The sequence below is a fragment of the Crassostrea angulata genome, chromosome 4 (assembly GCF_025612915.1).
Source record: "Crassostrea angulata isolate pt1a10 chromosome 4, ASM2561291v2, whole genome shotgun sequence".
In the NCBI taxonomy this organism is placed as follows: domain Eukaryota; kingdom Metazoa; phylum Mollusca; class Bivalvia; order Ostreida; family Ostreidae; genus Magallana; species Magallana angulata.
The window spans coordinates 46,361,568-46,378,002 of NC_069114.1; the positions used below are offsets into that span (position 1 = coordinate 46,361,568).

Here is a 16,435-nt window from a genome sequence, read left to right on the forward strand (position 1 = left end):
ATATATATAATGAATACGATATATATATAAAGAAAACTGAATATATATAAAGAAAATCGTGTATATATATATATAACCACTGATATATATATAAAGAAAATCGCGATATATAAGCAAGAGTGATATTTATATAAAGCCAAAAAATTCCACTACGTGACCTTCACCGATTGCAGCCTAATGCTGCATATAATTAACAAACTCCGCCTACAGAGGAGAGAGGCCACAAATGCAATTATCGCTCCATGGTCAGCCGATCAAAAGAGAGGTAAAGAATTTATTTGTACTATAGACAATGTGTTAAAAGAAATTGCATGTAACTCTATTGTAACAAAAATATGTTTTACTGTTTAATATTTATATCCTTATAACCATCGCCTTAAAATTATTTATAAACTGTTTAAATTACTAATAGATTGATAGGAGTGTCTGGCTACCCAAAGCACAAAAGTTTATTCCAACAAAAATTGTGGATGCCTGCGTGGAATAAGTGGAGGGGTCATAAAGTTACGGGTATTTTGGAAAATTCAACCTATTTTAAAAATTTGCTACAGAAAAATAGGTTATGAACACACCCAGTCCCCCCCCCCCCCATAATTTTCTCTACCGCCTCCCTCTTTGGAAGTTCTTGGTTAAGATGGGTCTAAATATTTTGAGCGAAATAAATCTGAAGGGATTTATTCACATTACAGATGATTAATTAATTCTGATCGAGTGAAATATTGAATGCCTTTCATGCTTTGCACCAGTCCCGCCCAGTTTGTAAAACATTACCTGGTATTGAATAATTGTTTTTTAAAGTAAACGTGATTTTATTAATCACAGTATTATCTTTTTTACAGATGACAGCCGAATTATGGATATACGTTTTGCTCTCTTATCAGTGCATAGATATTATACATGCAAAAATTTATATAGATTTATAAGTTAGAGGACATTTTACAAAATGTGGAAAACTGTAAAACGAAATTAAAGTGACACCTCTAGCTGACATACTAGTATTCGATGAACTTATATAATTAAAGGAGGTTTTTGAGTTTAAAACCAAATTATTTGAAAAAAAGGATGTGTAATTGCTTATGTTTTTGATGTTATTCTGCAAGATGTTTAAGATTCTTCAAATCATTTTGAATTTTCCAAAATACCCGTAACCTTATGACCCCTCCACTTATTCCACGCAGGTATGCACAATTTTTGTTGGAATAAACTTTTGTGCTTTGGGTAGCCAGACACTCCTATCAATCTATTAGTAATTTAAACAGTTTATAAACAATTTTAAGGCGATGGTTATAATGATATAAATATTAAACAGTAAAACATATTTTCGTTACAATAGAGTTACATGCAATTTCTTTTAACACATTGTCTATAGTACAAATAAATTCTTTACCTCTCTTTTGATCGGCTGACCATGGAGCGATAATTGCATGTGTGGCCTCTCTCCTCTGTAGGCGGAGTTTGTTAATTATATGCAGCATTAGGCTGCAATCGGTGAAGGTCACGTAGTGGAATTTTTTGGCTTTATATAAATATCACTCTTGCTTATATATCGCGATTTTCTTTATATATATATCAGTGGTTATATATATATATACACGATTTTCTTTATATATATTCAGTTTTCTTTATATATATATCGTATTCATTATATATATATATATATCATTTTCTTTATATATATATAAATATACGATTTTCTTTATATATATATGTAGTTTTCTTTATATATATCATGTGGCACTTACGGGCTTCCGTACAACTGTTTATTTTCTTTGAAAAACTATTTTTTTTTTTAAATTTCTAGTTTTATACTGAATTTGTATTTTAAAAAAGTATAGATTTTTAAAAATCATTGTTACTCTATGTACAGGGTTTCTTCATTGTTGAAACCCCCGTCTTTTTATCTTTGGTTTGTTTGGGTTTTCTGTTTACAGTATACTAGTATTCATGATATATTTAGCATTTATCGGCTTCCATAGAATATTGACACTGAGGTGAATATATGGACTTATGGCCGCTAAAAACAAATACACACATTCAGTGAACTTGGGGACAACGGCCAGATAAGAGATAAGACTCCATTTTTAAAGTATACAGATTTACATTTGCAAAACGATGTGGGTGACGGTAGCCATTGTGGTTCTACTGATCGCTCTGATATTAAGATATACGGGACGACCCAAAGGATTGCCTCCAGGGCCGACATGTTACCCCATCATTGGGAATGTAGGACTCGTCAAGCCGTCAGAAGCTGTACAAGCTCACAGAAATCTCAGAAAGAAATATGGTGACATCTATACGATAATGACCTTCCACAAACCGATGATTGCAGTTCATGGTTATGACAATATTCGAGAATTACTTGTCAAACATGGAGACACATTTTCAGACAGACCATTAACGATAATAAATGGAGTTTTCAACAAAGGCAAAGGTATATGTTCTTATGAAATTCATTTTTTTTTAAAGTTTGCTTCCAATCAGTTAAACTCAAAACTTGTTACCATTCCAAGTAAATATTTTGTAAATCAATTTTACAATGTCTATAAACATTTAATATCCCCATTAAAGAAATGGGGATCTCTTGAAAAAAAAAATCTGAAGCAGTACAATCAATTAGTAGTCTAGTTTAAGCGTAGTATTTTTTCAAATGTTATGCCCTATAACTTTAAACTTGCATTCTACTTGGCAATTTTGTTGATTTTCCTACACCAGTGGCATATTCAAAATACATTAAACAAACAAAATAAATTCCACTTATCCTATGAGCAAGCAAAAACGAACGAAATACTGTTTAAACAATTTGAATGGATAATACGAAATAAATCAATGCGATGGAAGATGTTCTTGAATTCTGGATCATATTTGCATCTCATTTGTGTTCTTTTCCGTTAATCTAAACTTAAAGATTTAGACATTTTGCTTATAAACTTAGAAATGCCTGAGTAACTGCTTATGTAACGTACAAGATGGTCACTGTCTATGTTCCCCTGCGGGCCGTGATAAAATCGGCAGGCAACAGATAAGCGCGTGCGCAACTGGACAAGTTCCTCATTAACGCAAGCACGGATATCCTCACATTTGTGCACACAAACCAAACGCAAACCGGGAGTGTAGCACACCAGCTAGAGAGGCCAGAGCACCAGTAGGGATAACCACACACTACTGTTCTGCCGAAATCACCAATACTTGACAGTAAACTAAGCACGGATGACACTCGGTGTCGTATGTTAGAGCCCACAGAAAAGAGGAAAAGACAGAGAAGAGATTTCCATCAACTTAATCGCGCCGTTGATCTTTACAACGCATCTTCACTAGATAAGGGTTTACGATCTTTTTCGCTCCTCTACAACAGAGGAGCGGAGTAGATCTTAACCACATGGATAGAGAAGCTGTCTCTAGCGTAAATGACACTTTCCATATATATATATATATATATATATATATATATATATATATATATATATATATATATATATATGTGTGTGTGTGTGTGTGTGTGTGTGTAACATTTTTGAAAAAGTTTTCTCGTTATGTCACAAATGAGATAATTTTATTACCTTGCCTTGTAAATTGCTGAATCACATCGGAAATAGTTATATTGCCCTACCAGAAAAAGTTATATTTCACAGGAAATGGTTATATCGCCCTCCCGAAACTGTTATATCACCCTCGCGTGCAATATTCTGCATATTAATTACGTCCGGTTCGAAATTTAGCTAATCAAACGTAAACAGTTCCTCAAAAGTAAAAATGTCACGACAGTGTCTGCTATTCAGGGAAACTTCCTTTAATTGTTTAATTTGAAAAAAAGATCTTCTTTTTGAAAGCATCGATCGGTATTTTGCAAGAAAATTGATTTGTAAGATATGAGGGTGCATTAATAATTAAAATACACCTGTTAATGAGGTAAAACAAATTCATAAACAGTTTTCTATTTTTAAAAATGTTATAAAACATATCTTACATGTCTAGTCGGGCGACAATACCAGAATATTTGTCCCTCGGTGACAGGAAAGCCCTAGAGTGCTATGTCACTGTCACTGGAGATATTCTGACACATGTAGGAATTCAGTTACATTGCGCGTCCGTTTTTTACTTGCCTTTACTGACCGTCTATTATGACGTCACCTTGTTTTAAAGTCGCGAAGATTGATTTGCGTCTCCGTTGACGAATCATTGAATCAGTGGCGATTAATTGAAATAAAGAAAATATTCTGTAAATAATATTCTTAGCCAGCCAATATAAAAAAAATATTGACTGATCATTATTTTTCGGACGAGCTAATTTTACAATTATTGATGACTTGTCTATATAGAGTTATAATGTGAGAATATTCTACTGAATACTGTTCGCTCCTCTAAATATGAAGCCATACAGCTGGGTTTTTTAATTTTAATTTTAAAGAATATGTTAAAAAGTAACTCTGAAAGAAAAATTTCGGACAAAATATATAAATTTAAGAACATAAAATAGTGTTCAACATATAAAGCATTGTGTCATATTAATGTATAAAGTTTTAACTACTTCGCTTTCGCGGAATATCACCTAGTTCTTCTTTAAAATAAGTCATTGTTAAGTCGTTATATATACAGCATCGATATTTTATCAATGACTCCTCTCTTTTAACGAAACAGAATATTTAATTATTCATTAAAGCTGCTTGGTCCGATTTTTTTGTAATTACAGTCTGAAATTTGTTTCCATACAAATCATTTATCTTAGAAAGTTATGGACTTTCTCCTATTTACACCAGCAGAATCAGTCTCCTTTCAAAGTTAGAAATATTCAAAGTAAATAAAAATAATTTCTCTTTGGGCAAAAGAAAAAACAAACCAAAATGCATCACGGGAATGTTTAGAAAAGGAAACCGCTTGGTTTCGTCCCCCGAATGATTGGGGTTATTCAACCCACATGCTATGCATCGATTGTAAAGAAAGCAGACTTTGGAAATATTAGCGAACAAAACGTACACATGCTTATTTGTAATTTGTCTGATCAGTTCGACCTTTATTTAAAGCGATGTCAAAGTCGTAATACAACCATACCCGTCTCATCGTCAGGGGTGAAATTTAACATGAGGCGAAATAACGCGATACATTTTAATGTCGTTTGTTTTGTTAGCAAATATTGTACGTAATTTTCTTCATTGAAATTTGGCATAATCGATGGGTAAAACTACTGCAATGTCTATTAATATACATACACTAAGCATAGCCATCGTTTAAAAGAGTGCATAAAATTTGATATAAAATCGGACCAAGCAGCTTTAAATGGGTAGTAAATATGTATACATGAGAATTTATGTTGTATATACTGCATAATATAAATGCAGACATTATATTTGTGTGAGAGAATTGACTTACTTTTTGGATCTCGTTTTGATATCTATGTTTCCACCACCAGATATTGAATATTGTTCTCCTCACTCAAGTTTATATCCTAAACAATTTTAATTTTTATGTTTGGTGTTTGGTGTTTCAGGTTTGGTGTGGTCATCTGGTCCACTTTGGAAAGAACAGAGAACTTTTGCACTTACAACAATGAGAAAATTCGGATTTGGAAAACGCTGTCTTCAAGATCAAATCATGGAGGAGGTAGATTGTTTCATGGAAGAACTAGAGAAATATGAAAACAAACCTTTTGATATACAAAACATTTTAAAAACATCTGTGTCTAACGTCATTTGTTCCCTGTTGTTTGGAAAAAGGTTTGAATATGAGGATACAAAATTTAAACGTTTAGTTGTTTTGCTGAACAAACTGTTTGCCACTGGAAATGCGTCTTCACCTGCGTTTATTTTTCCTGTCCTTCGTCATTTACCGATGTCAAGATATACCACAGTGCAGAATATATTTGCTGATATAGATGGATTCACAAGTGAAATAATTGCAGAGCATAGAAGAAATTTTGACGGAAACAACATAAATGATTTTATAGATGGTTTTCTTTTAGAACAAAATGAGGCAGGAGAAAATTCAACATTTACAGGTATTTCTTATAGCTATTGCAAGAAACAAATCATATAAAAAAGACTGTAATACACTTGTTTATTTTTCATTTGGTCAGAATAAATCACGAGTAGACAATTCACCAATTTTGTTTTATTTTTGGCAATCTGATTGATTGTACGTTTTATATGTATTTCTTTTTTGTATTTTTCTTCTTTTTTTCATTAAAAAAAAGATGAGCAGCTCAAAATCAGTGTACGAGAATTCTTTGCCGCTGGAACCGAAACCACATCAACAACAATAAGATGGTCTCTCCTTTTCTTACTTCATCATCCTGAGTGGCAACAAAAACTCCGAGATATTATTGATGCCGGTATCGGTCAGAGTCAACCTAAGATGGAACACAAAGAACAACTACCACTGGTTGAAGCATTCATTTTGGAAGTCCAACGTCATGCAAATCTTGTGCCACTTGGCCTTCCCCATGCTCCAAAGGAAGACTTTCATTATAAAGGATACCACCTTCCAAAAGGAACCTTTATGTTCTTTGCATTAGATTCCGTGATGACAGATCCTGAAATCTTTCCAGAGCCTACCAAATTCAAACCAGAGCGATTTTTGGACAACGATGGAAAATGCAATGGGGAGCAGAAAGAAAGGCTTATTCCTTTTTCAACAGGTAACCTTATATTAACACATATCTATAATGTCTACAAGTTTTAATGTCTTGAAATATCGTCTTATTATGTTCTTATTTTTTTTTACTTTAACAGGACGAAGATTATGTTTAGGAGATTCGCTCGCCAAAATGGAACTTTTTCTATTCTTGACCAGATTGCTACAAAAGTTTGAGATAAAACCAGAGAAATCCGAATGTCTGCCATCATTAGAGGGGAAGTTGGGGATAACCAACATGCCAGCACCCTTTGACATTGTATTGATAAAACGTTGAAAATAAAAAAAAACACCATGAATTACACACGTGTTTTGTAGAAATAGCATATTAATCTTCTGCGCCAACCTCCGATCAAATATGAAAAAGATTGATGATTTATTACTATATATTTTTTATTGGTTTTGATATTGTTATATCCAAATCTGTTAACCTTTTCTACTGAAAAAAGAACAGGTGTCTTGTCCAAAGGATGGTATCAGAAATTATTGAAGCTGTTCAACTTAAGTATAATGATATATAATCTATGCTTTGATATTCTTGCATCATTTGTCTTTCATTGATTGTATATTATGATGTCTTGTTATTTCAAAGTACGACATGTAATTAACTTTTCTTAGTTTACAACTTTCTAGCTAAAATTCAAGCATCGAATGAATTTGACTACTTTTATTAACTTATTTATCATCTTTAGAAAGATTAAACGAATTTACCAGTCTTATGTCTTATGTAAAATTATAATATAGGTCTAAAGAATTATCAAACACTTTATATTAAACGTTAAAAAAAAAGATTTATGCCACCATGGTCTCATTTGTGTTAACATCGGTCTTCATTACTTGGCTTATTTTTCAATTATCGACTGATTTCTCAATTAAATGAAATTGTTGCTTACAATGATTATCAAAGATCTTTAAGCCTCTGGGAGGTTTTATTATTGATGATGACTGCAATGTGCACCTTTGATTTTGTGTAATATGCTTGTAATGAAAAATAAAACTTTGTAAACAATTTATGGAAACCGGATGATACAAAATGAACGAATCTACCTTTAAATCTCAGATATTGATTTTGTTCCCATATATATCAGTAAGATTCCTAATACTTTGGTGTAGATTTTGAATGGTTTTTATTAGTTTTATATAAAATCGCTTATTGTAAAGTAAAATAAAAATATTGTTTAAGAATAGCTATGACCACAGAACCCAACTTATACAAAGATAAATTAATATTAACAAAACAAAATGTTTCTTTCTGTCACATTTTCCATCAATATAACAATTGGACTATATGAGTCACTTTGAAAAAAAAAGATAAACTTAATTTTATGTGTGGGAATTTTGAGTTAGTGGGATTTTTAATTTTTTTGGTCCGTAGAATATCATTCCTGACCAGTAAGATGACAATCTCTCTCACTCTGAGAAACGCCCCCATTGAAATCGATCTCCTTTTTATATATACATTGCCAAGGTGTAAAAGCGAGACAAGGAGTGGGGGCTAATGCTTATGGAAAGCACAAGAAGAACCACTTATCTCCCTTGGTTTCCATTTTTGTACGATTTTATGGAAAAAAATTTTTATTGCAAACTTTTGATTGAAACGGTTAAATTTTTAACACAGACAAGATGTCATTTTCATGACCCATTTTAAGGTAATTCAATGATAATTTTTTTTTTATGAAAATGGATAAAGAATGTAGGGGGGGGGGGGGTAAGCCGAGGCATAAAAACAATTAAGTCCATTTGAAAATCGCACAATTTTTTTTCTTACAAATATCACTTTTGTTACACTTATTAAACATATTTAATCATCTGCATTCAGTATTACCAAAACCTTCAAAAATTGACTTCAAATTTATCGATATTGGGACATCAAAATATGTTTATGCTAATTAAGACTTTAATTTTTTTTTACAGAATGGGTAACATACCATTTTTGAAATAAGTATACTATAAAACATCTAATGTCTATCTTTTTTAAATTTTCAAAAAATGGCACCAAGACCAAACCTATGGCAAAAAGTAATTTTTCTTCCTTCAATTTTCAAAATGATAATTGAATGGCCAAGACCAAATTATGTTTGTACAATACTAATAAAATTAAGTTTTTTTATTTAAATGAATTCGAACATGTGATTCCGTGTTGTAGCAGTTAGGTAGGAGTTTTTGGAACATAATAATAAGTATACTATTTAGAATTTCTCTCTCTAAGAGCATCGTGAAATGTTTTCTATAAAATTCGAATAAGTTATCTGTTGAAGTATGTCTTAACTCAAGTTTTTTTTTCATTTGATTCTTTCGTGCATTATTATTATGCACACTGGTATTTTATTTGGTGACCAACAAAGTAATCCCGACAATGTTATATATTATTGACTCTTTATTCTTTATAAATTCACTCGGCAAGCTTTAGATACTAATTTAACGAAAAAAATTGGCAGAAGTTACTAAACGCATGCTTTGCATTATTTGAGGATAACTTTTAGTTTAATTGAATTTACAGCGTTTTAATCAATACAAGACATTGGTAAAGACAATCCTGCTTTTTTACACCATCTTTTTGTTTAAAGGTCATATGAAACGATTTTCTTTCATGAATATAAAGCTTGGTATAAACAAATGTTAAAATACATGATGTAAGATTTTTTTGCCTTTGCATTACTGAGAAATAACCGTGAAAACTGAGCACCTGAAAAAATTCTTGCCCGCTTATCGTTCTTGATTTTGTGGATTTATGACGTCACAAAGACCCACCGATGTAAACAATGCATTAAAACTAGTGTAATTTTACAGTAGTTTATCGATTAAATTTTAGTAATATTTGCATATTTGAACGTGTCTTTCTTTTCAAATGAGATCATTTGATTTCGTAGTAGCCTACAGATGACTTAGTTTTAATTGGTCGTTAATGAATAAATCTAATATCAGCTTCTCACAAAAGTAAAATCATGATGAAGATCCCGTACCGGAGTGGAAATTTAACGAAAGAAATGCTCCAACATTTACAGCTGATTAATGAATTATCCTTATCCTTTTGAAATAGAAACATCATTTTCTTCTTCGGTACGTATAATGATTGAGCTACATTTAAAGGGAATTAAAGCATTTAAATTGATTTGATTTATTTTGTCACATAAAAAAGTATATAAGGCAGGCCAATGAAAATGTTTGAGGCATTGTGTACATAGGTTGTATTTAAGAGCTGCTATAAAATGCCGCAAAATTATTCTTAAATTTTATCTCGAAATAATATAAATTTCTGACTTATTGATATATACATGTAGCAATATGTTTAGAAAATACTTTGTGTACACGTGTATTAACGTTTTATTAAATTAGATCGCGGAAATATGGCATTTACGGATTTAGAAATGTATCGGTAAAATAAATCGGTTGTTTGATAAAAATAGTTGTGAACGAATGTGAAGATAATCAACAGATTTTATCAAGAACAAGCATCAATAATGATAAAAAAAACGAAAGAAAACATTGCGGAAGAAAGTGAGATAAAAGGGATCTGTGAGTAAACACCGCACATACACGTTTTAAAATCAAAACACCGCACATTCAAGTACACGTTTCAAAAACAAAACATTTGAAGAAATTTCTCTTAGACTAAAAATAATTAAATGGTAACATATTTGTGAATTTGAAAGTGAAACAAACAATATAATCGTGAAGCGAATGAGGCACAATGAGGCCTACAAGTTGTTTAGAAAAAAAATCTTAATGAATTGCATGAACGTGCAAATGGTAAAAAACGATCAGACTTATTTTTGAATTTGTCAATTTCATTAAAAAGATCAAAATAAGACATATAAATATGCTTATATTAAAATTATATTATACTTGCATGTGGATCTATGAAGAAAATCATTTATTCTCCCTGCAGTTTCGAAACTGAATATCATTATGTACACGCTATTACATGTAAATAAAAACGCACACGATTTCATTTCTTGAGAGAAAAAAATACTGACGTGGTTGATTATTGTATAATTATACAAGTTTTTATATAAAATAGTATTTTTTTTTCTTTTAAAATGCTGCAAAATGACATGGATATTTGTATTCACAAATAAGGCGATTGGGTCTTACTGACGTCATAAGCAAGGGAGGTAAGCCGCGTAAGTCAATGTTCCTTTTCCCGATTAAGTAATTTTGATCGACTGTGGCGCTCACATTTTGCATAAAATATCCAAAAAACAATGTCAGTCTTATTAAATAGGCACTTATGAACTCATTCCCGTATATAACTCAATATGGTCAGGATATCGTTTCATATGACCTTTAAATGATAAAGATTTCCTCGTATATTAAAGAGCATATCAGTTTTGTCATTAGGTTTAAAATATAACGTATTCCAATTTTTTCTGCACACAGTGCGCTTCACGTATATTCTGTGGTTTGTCAATATATGTAAAATAACACGATTTGAGATTTCGTAGTCCACGAAATTAAGTGCTCCTCTATAATTATGTTGTTTCTAATGAGTAAGTAATACATAATAACGATTTTGTCAGCAAATACAATCTTCCATTGGTCGCATGCTGACTGACGTTTTTTATACATGTACTAATTGTTAGACCATTATTAACCACCTAATTGTGTACGGACTATTCCGGGTTTTTTTTCTCGATTACGACAAAGAGCACATGGTGGGTGTGACCGGTCAGCAGAGGATGCGAACTGTGTTGTCTGTTTTGAATTTGTATTTCGTTCTATCGAATTTTAAGTATGTTGACAGTTTGTTATTGTCATTTTTCATTAAAAGGGTCAGTATCTCGAATTTATAACTTATTTAAATTGATTTGATCAAATAAACGAATATCTAAGCCCACGAATATTGATGAAACCACGGTAGAAAATAACGCTTATCGGCTTCCATAGAGCTTTTACTCTCCGGGTGAATTTGTGTAACGAAGTATTGCTATTTAAAGTAAACTATAGGACAATTTGTGTCAAATTAGCTCAGTACCTTTCGAGAGCGATTTCAGCGTAAAAGATCATATTTAACAACGATGTTGTTGACGGTAGCCATTGTGGTGGTACTGATCGCTCTGATTTGGAGATATACTGGACGACCCAAAGGATTGCCTCCAGGGCCGACATGTTACCCCATCATTGGGAATATTGGACTCGTCAAGCCGTCAGAAGCTATACAAGCTCACAGAAATCTCAGAAAGAAATATGGTGACATCTACACGATAATGACCTTCCACAAACCAATGATTGCAGTTCATGGTTATGACAATATTCGAGAATTACTTGTCAAACATGGAGACATATTTTCAGACCGACCTCTTACGATAGTTAATGGAGTTTTAAACAAAGGAAAAGGTATAGATATTCTACAGTCTTTCACTTAAAATGTTTATGTTTTAATTGAGATAATATGAATCACTTATTTAATTATTTTGATGATTTTTAGTTTTAAAACCCTAAATGTTTATAATAGATACTAATAAGATCATAATTAGGACCTGGTGGAGAAAAACTGATTATTTCCGATGTTTTTATGTACTCACATGACAAGAGTTTATTGGAAAACGTTTTGCACTTTATCTATAAGCATTAAATAGAGTTTCTTTCGTTAAACATTTCGCCGCTACCAAATAAAAAACTGACTGGATTCTTCCCAACTAAATGCAGTAAACTTAATGATAATAAAGCTTTTTGCTTTTATATCCACGTACAATATTTGCAAGGCAGTAGGATATGTTCAAATGAAAAAGGATATATATTTCATGAATTAAAACATATAATTAAAGTTGTCAGTCGGCTTCATTTTGTTTCAGGTTTGTTATGGTCATCTGGTTCAATGTGGAAGGAGCAGAGGACATTTGCACTGACAACAATGAGAAAATTAGGATTTGGAAAACGCTGCTTGCAAGGTCAAATCATGGAAGAAGTTGATTGTCTAATGGAAGAACTAGAGAAATACGGAAACAAACCATTTGACATCCAAAACATTTTAAATACATCTGTATCAAATGTTATATGTTCTCTCTTGTTTGGCAAAAGGTTTGAATATGAAGATGCAAAATTCAAACACCTGATCATTTTGCTAAACAAACTGCTTAGCACGAGTAGTTCGTCGTCACCTGCGTTCATATTTCCTATCCTTCGCCATTTAACGAAATCAAGATTTATCAAGGTGCAAAATATATTTGCTGATATAGATGAATTTACAAGTGAAATAATTGTAGAGCATAAAAGAAATTTTGACGGAAATAACGTACGTGATTTTATAGATGGTTTTCTACTGGAACAAAAACAGGCAGAAGAAAATACAACATTTACAGGTAATTTTTAAGCTAGAAAATGACTTTTATCGGAACAAAAAGAAAGGGCTTGAAGTTGTTTTTTTATTTTGGGAAGGGCAACTCCTTTGTACAAAATTCAGTAATGTTTTATTTAATTATTAGAGAGGTTTAGCAAACCAACGTGTACGCGTACGTGTACGTGTAGAACGGAAAATATGTGCATTACGTCATCAGTTTGTGTAATGACGAATTTCTACACGTATGTACCCGAATGAACATAGTACGTATAAATTGCAAAGTACCCGTAAGGTCGAACTTGTAGCCTCTGTTTCCCTGTTGTCTATTAATTTTAATAAATATGTTAACTTTTCTTAAGCCTGAATATTCAATGCGAATGCTGATATCTACCAACATAAATTTTCATTAGCGTTTAATATGTTATTGGAGTTTTATTTCACGCATCTCTTCCTCCAAAACATGCAATGGCTCTGTTATCTTATTAATTTGCGATAAATAAAAATGTGCATATATAATAAATTATGTTTAATAAAATTAACACATGCAGAATTAATTCCTACTTTTCGTTTATAACCAACATTTTCAGCTTAGTAGGAGAGGATATCCATAATAATTATTACATTAAAACATTTACACGTACAAGTACACGTTACAACTGCCAAACAAGAAAAGTAATTGAGCTGGTACGCGTAGTTCTAACTTGTAACCTACACGTACAAGTACACGTACACGTTGGTCTGCTAAACCTCTCTATTAACTAGATAAGTTAAAATAAATATAGGATCTATTGTGTTTTCTATCCCCTCGTAAAGGCTCGGGGATAGAAAACACACAACTCGTTGGATAAAAATCATAAACCATCGCAAATCATAAGATATCCTTTTTATCACATGTTTAACCACGTCTTTTGTTAAACCTTAATCTTTTCTGTTAAATTATAATCATGAGCCGCACAACACATTTACTGCAAAACGTCAAAAACTTTACGCATGTAAAAAGTTCCTCGGACATTTAACAAAGAAACGTTAAAATTTCATTTTCGAACATATCAATTAGTGTAAAAAAATTTATATATTGACATTAAATGCCGCTTAATGTACAACTACACACTTTTAAACTAATAATATTATTTTTGTACTTTTTCATTCTACATGGCGTAAGAACACACAGTGGAATGTCAAAATTTATCCCATGATTGATATCCATTGGGGTAAATATGTGATAAAAAGGTTTATTGCACGTTTTCTTTGCATTTTGTTCTTATTCTTTTTTATAAACGTTTTTACAGATGACCAGCTTAAAATCAGCGTAAGAGAATTCTTTGCAGCGGGAACTGAAACCACGTCTACAACACTAAGATGGGCACTCCTCTTCTTAATTCACTTTCCGGATTGGCAGAAGAAACTACGAGATAATATTGATGCCGTAATCGGACAAAGTCAACCAAAGATGGAACACAAAGAACAACTACCACTGGTTGAAGCGTTCATTTTGGAAGTACAACGTCATGCAAATCTTGTGCCCCTTGCAATTCCGCACGCGCCAAAGGAAGACTTTAACTATAAAGGATACTACCTTCCAAAAGGAACCTTCATGTTTTTTGTGTTAGATTCAGTAATGTCGGATCCTGAAATCTTTCCAGAGCCTACCAAATTCCAACCTGGGCGATTTTTGGACAACAGAGGAAAATGTAACGGGGAACAGAAAGAAAAGCTTATTCCTTTTTCAACAGGTATCCTTTTTAAACGTATTTTTATAATGTCAACATGTTATAATGTCTTGAAATAAGGTCTAATTACTTTTTTTTTTTACCTAAACAGGGCGAAGATTGTGCTTAGGAGATTCGCTCGCCAAAATGGAACTATTTCTTTTCTTGGTCCGATTTCTTCAAAAGTTTGAGATAAAACCGGAAAATCCTGAAAATCTTCCCCCATTGGAGGGCAATTTAGGGTTAACCAACATGCCTAAATCCTTCAACATCGTATTGATAAAGCGTTAACATTTTGAAGAAAAAAAAACAATATATACCATAAAGGTGTCCACAACGATTTTCTTATCTGTGTTAATCCAAAATCGGATTTGTAATAATAGAAAATTGTAATGGGAATTATCATTAGAAATATTAGTTTGTTTGACTTCTGTAGCAAAAATTATTGGTATACAACTAGATTTGGAAAGCGATAACAAACATGCGTGGAATATATTTCAAATACATGTAGTTATCAAATCTCTGTAACTCTAAGAGAGTTATTGTATAAAGGAAAGTTTTCGCCCCCGTTTTATTTCCGCCAATTTCGCCCGCGTTGTCGGTGGGTGAATATAGGACTTGGTATATTCCAATCTCTATTAAAACACAAAATTCTGGGCGAATTCAAGGCATGGCGAAACAAGTGATGAAAGGCTAAAATTACATGGGGCGGAAAAACCCTGTTTACAGAACTTTCGACTGATTATTCTGTTAGCATATCCCTCGCTGATTAAATAATCATGTAAAAATGTTTATCTTGTAGAATTATTTTCATAGTATTTAAAATTGTAAATTTTAAACCTTATCTATGTCTAAGTGGAAGCCATTGAAATTATGTAAAATTATGGAATAATATTTACATTCTTAGTCTAGTAAGATGTAAGGGACATAGTCACGATTTTTGTCAAATTCTAGTTTTCTGTTTTTATTATTTACAATGCTTTAAAATGCATTTCTAATGATCAAATGAAATTTGAGATTCAGTCGTTGAGTTATTAGCAAGATATAGCGCTTGCAATTCTTTGTCATGTAAACAAGGTTCGTGCCCTGTTTTTGTTTACATAGGTTTAATATACCAATAAAAATCTTTTTCGGGCTAATTTGACTATGTTTTTATTCATTTCAAGTATAAATAAACAGTTTCTAACTTTTAGCACATTCATTTTAGGTCTAAGTCTGGAGTTTTCACTTCAAAATTAATTGGTTGCCTATTAAAACTGCCCTACTGAACCATTGTAAACATTAAAACCGGAAAAATAATTTTTGACCAAAATCGTGACCATGCCCCTTTAAGTCGTATGTTCAGATGTCAAATTCTTATATATACAATAAAGAATAGCAAAGCTTCGTCCATTTATTATCTTATTGTTTCTGTGTGTTGGTGATTTTAATGCTGATATAATTTTTTATTTAACCTTTCATTTTGAACAAACTACCATATTCTTAAATATTGAAAAAAATTCTTTCACTTAAAGAGACTTAGACACGATTTGAGCTCAAATTTTTCGAAATTTATTTTTTCATTTTTTTTTTTACTCTAATAGGTAATATGGATATTTTTTTACCTTGTCAAACTTTGAAAGTCATATATAGAGTTACAAGCAAGTTTCAGAGGTTAAAATTCTTTTTTTTATAAACAAAGCTTGAATCTTGTTATTGTTTACATATACATTGTATTCATTTGGTATAAGTTTCACTCTAATGTTGCTACCCCAAGGGTACGGTGGGGCCACAATGGGGGTCGAACTACATAGGAATATACAGAGAAAATCTTTCAAAATCT

The 16,435-nt window shown here is 31.9% G+C and overlaps 2 protein-coding genes across 2 annotated transcripts; both read left to right on the plus strand.

Annotated features, from left to right (window-relative positions):
* Positions 1-1,973: 1,973 nt before the first annotated feature.
* LOC128179356 (cytochrome P450 2C14-like) lies at positions 1,974-7,731 on the plus strand. Its single transcript, XM_052846765.1, has 4 exons — positions 1,974-2,431; positions 5,483-5,989; positions 6,185-6,628; positions 6,723-7,731. The coding sequence occupies exons 1-4, from the start codon at positions 2,113-2,115 to the stop codon at positions 6,899-6,901; spliced, it is 1,449 nt and encodes a 482-aa protein (XP_052702725.1). The 5' UTR covers positions 1,974-2,112; the 3' UTR covers positions 6,902-7,731.
* Positions 7,732-11,533: 3,802 nt separating this feature from the next.
* Positions 11,534-16,021, plus strand: LOC128179357 (cytochrome P450 2C50-like). Its single transcript, XM_052846766.1, has 4 exons — positions 11,534-11,961; positions 12,420-12,926; positions 14,194-14,637; positions 14,726-16,021. The coding sequence occupies exons 1-4, from the start codon at positions 11,643-11,645 to the stop codon at positions 14,902-14,904; spliced, it is 1,449 nt and encodes a 482-aa protein (XP_052702726.1). The 5' UTR covers positions 11,534-11,642; the 3' UTR covers positions 14,905-16,021.
* The last annotated feature ends 414 nt before the right edge of the window (positions 16,022-16,435 follow it).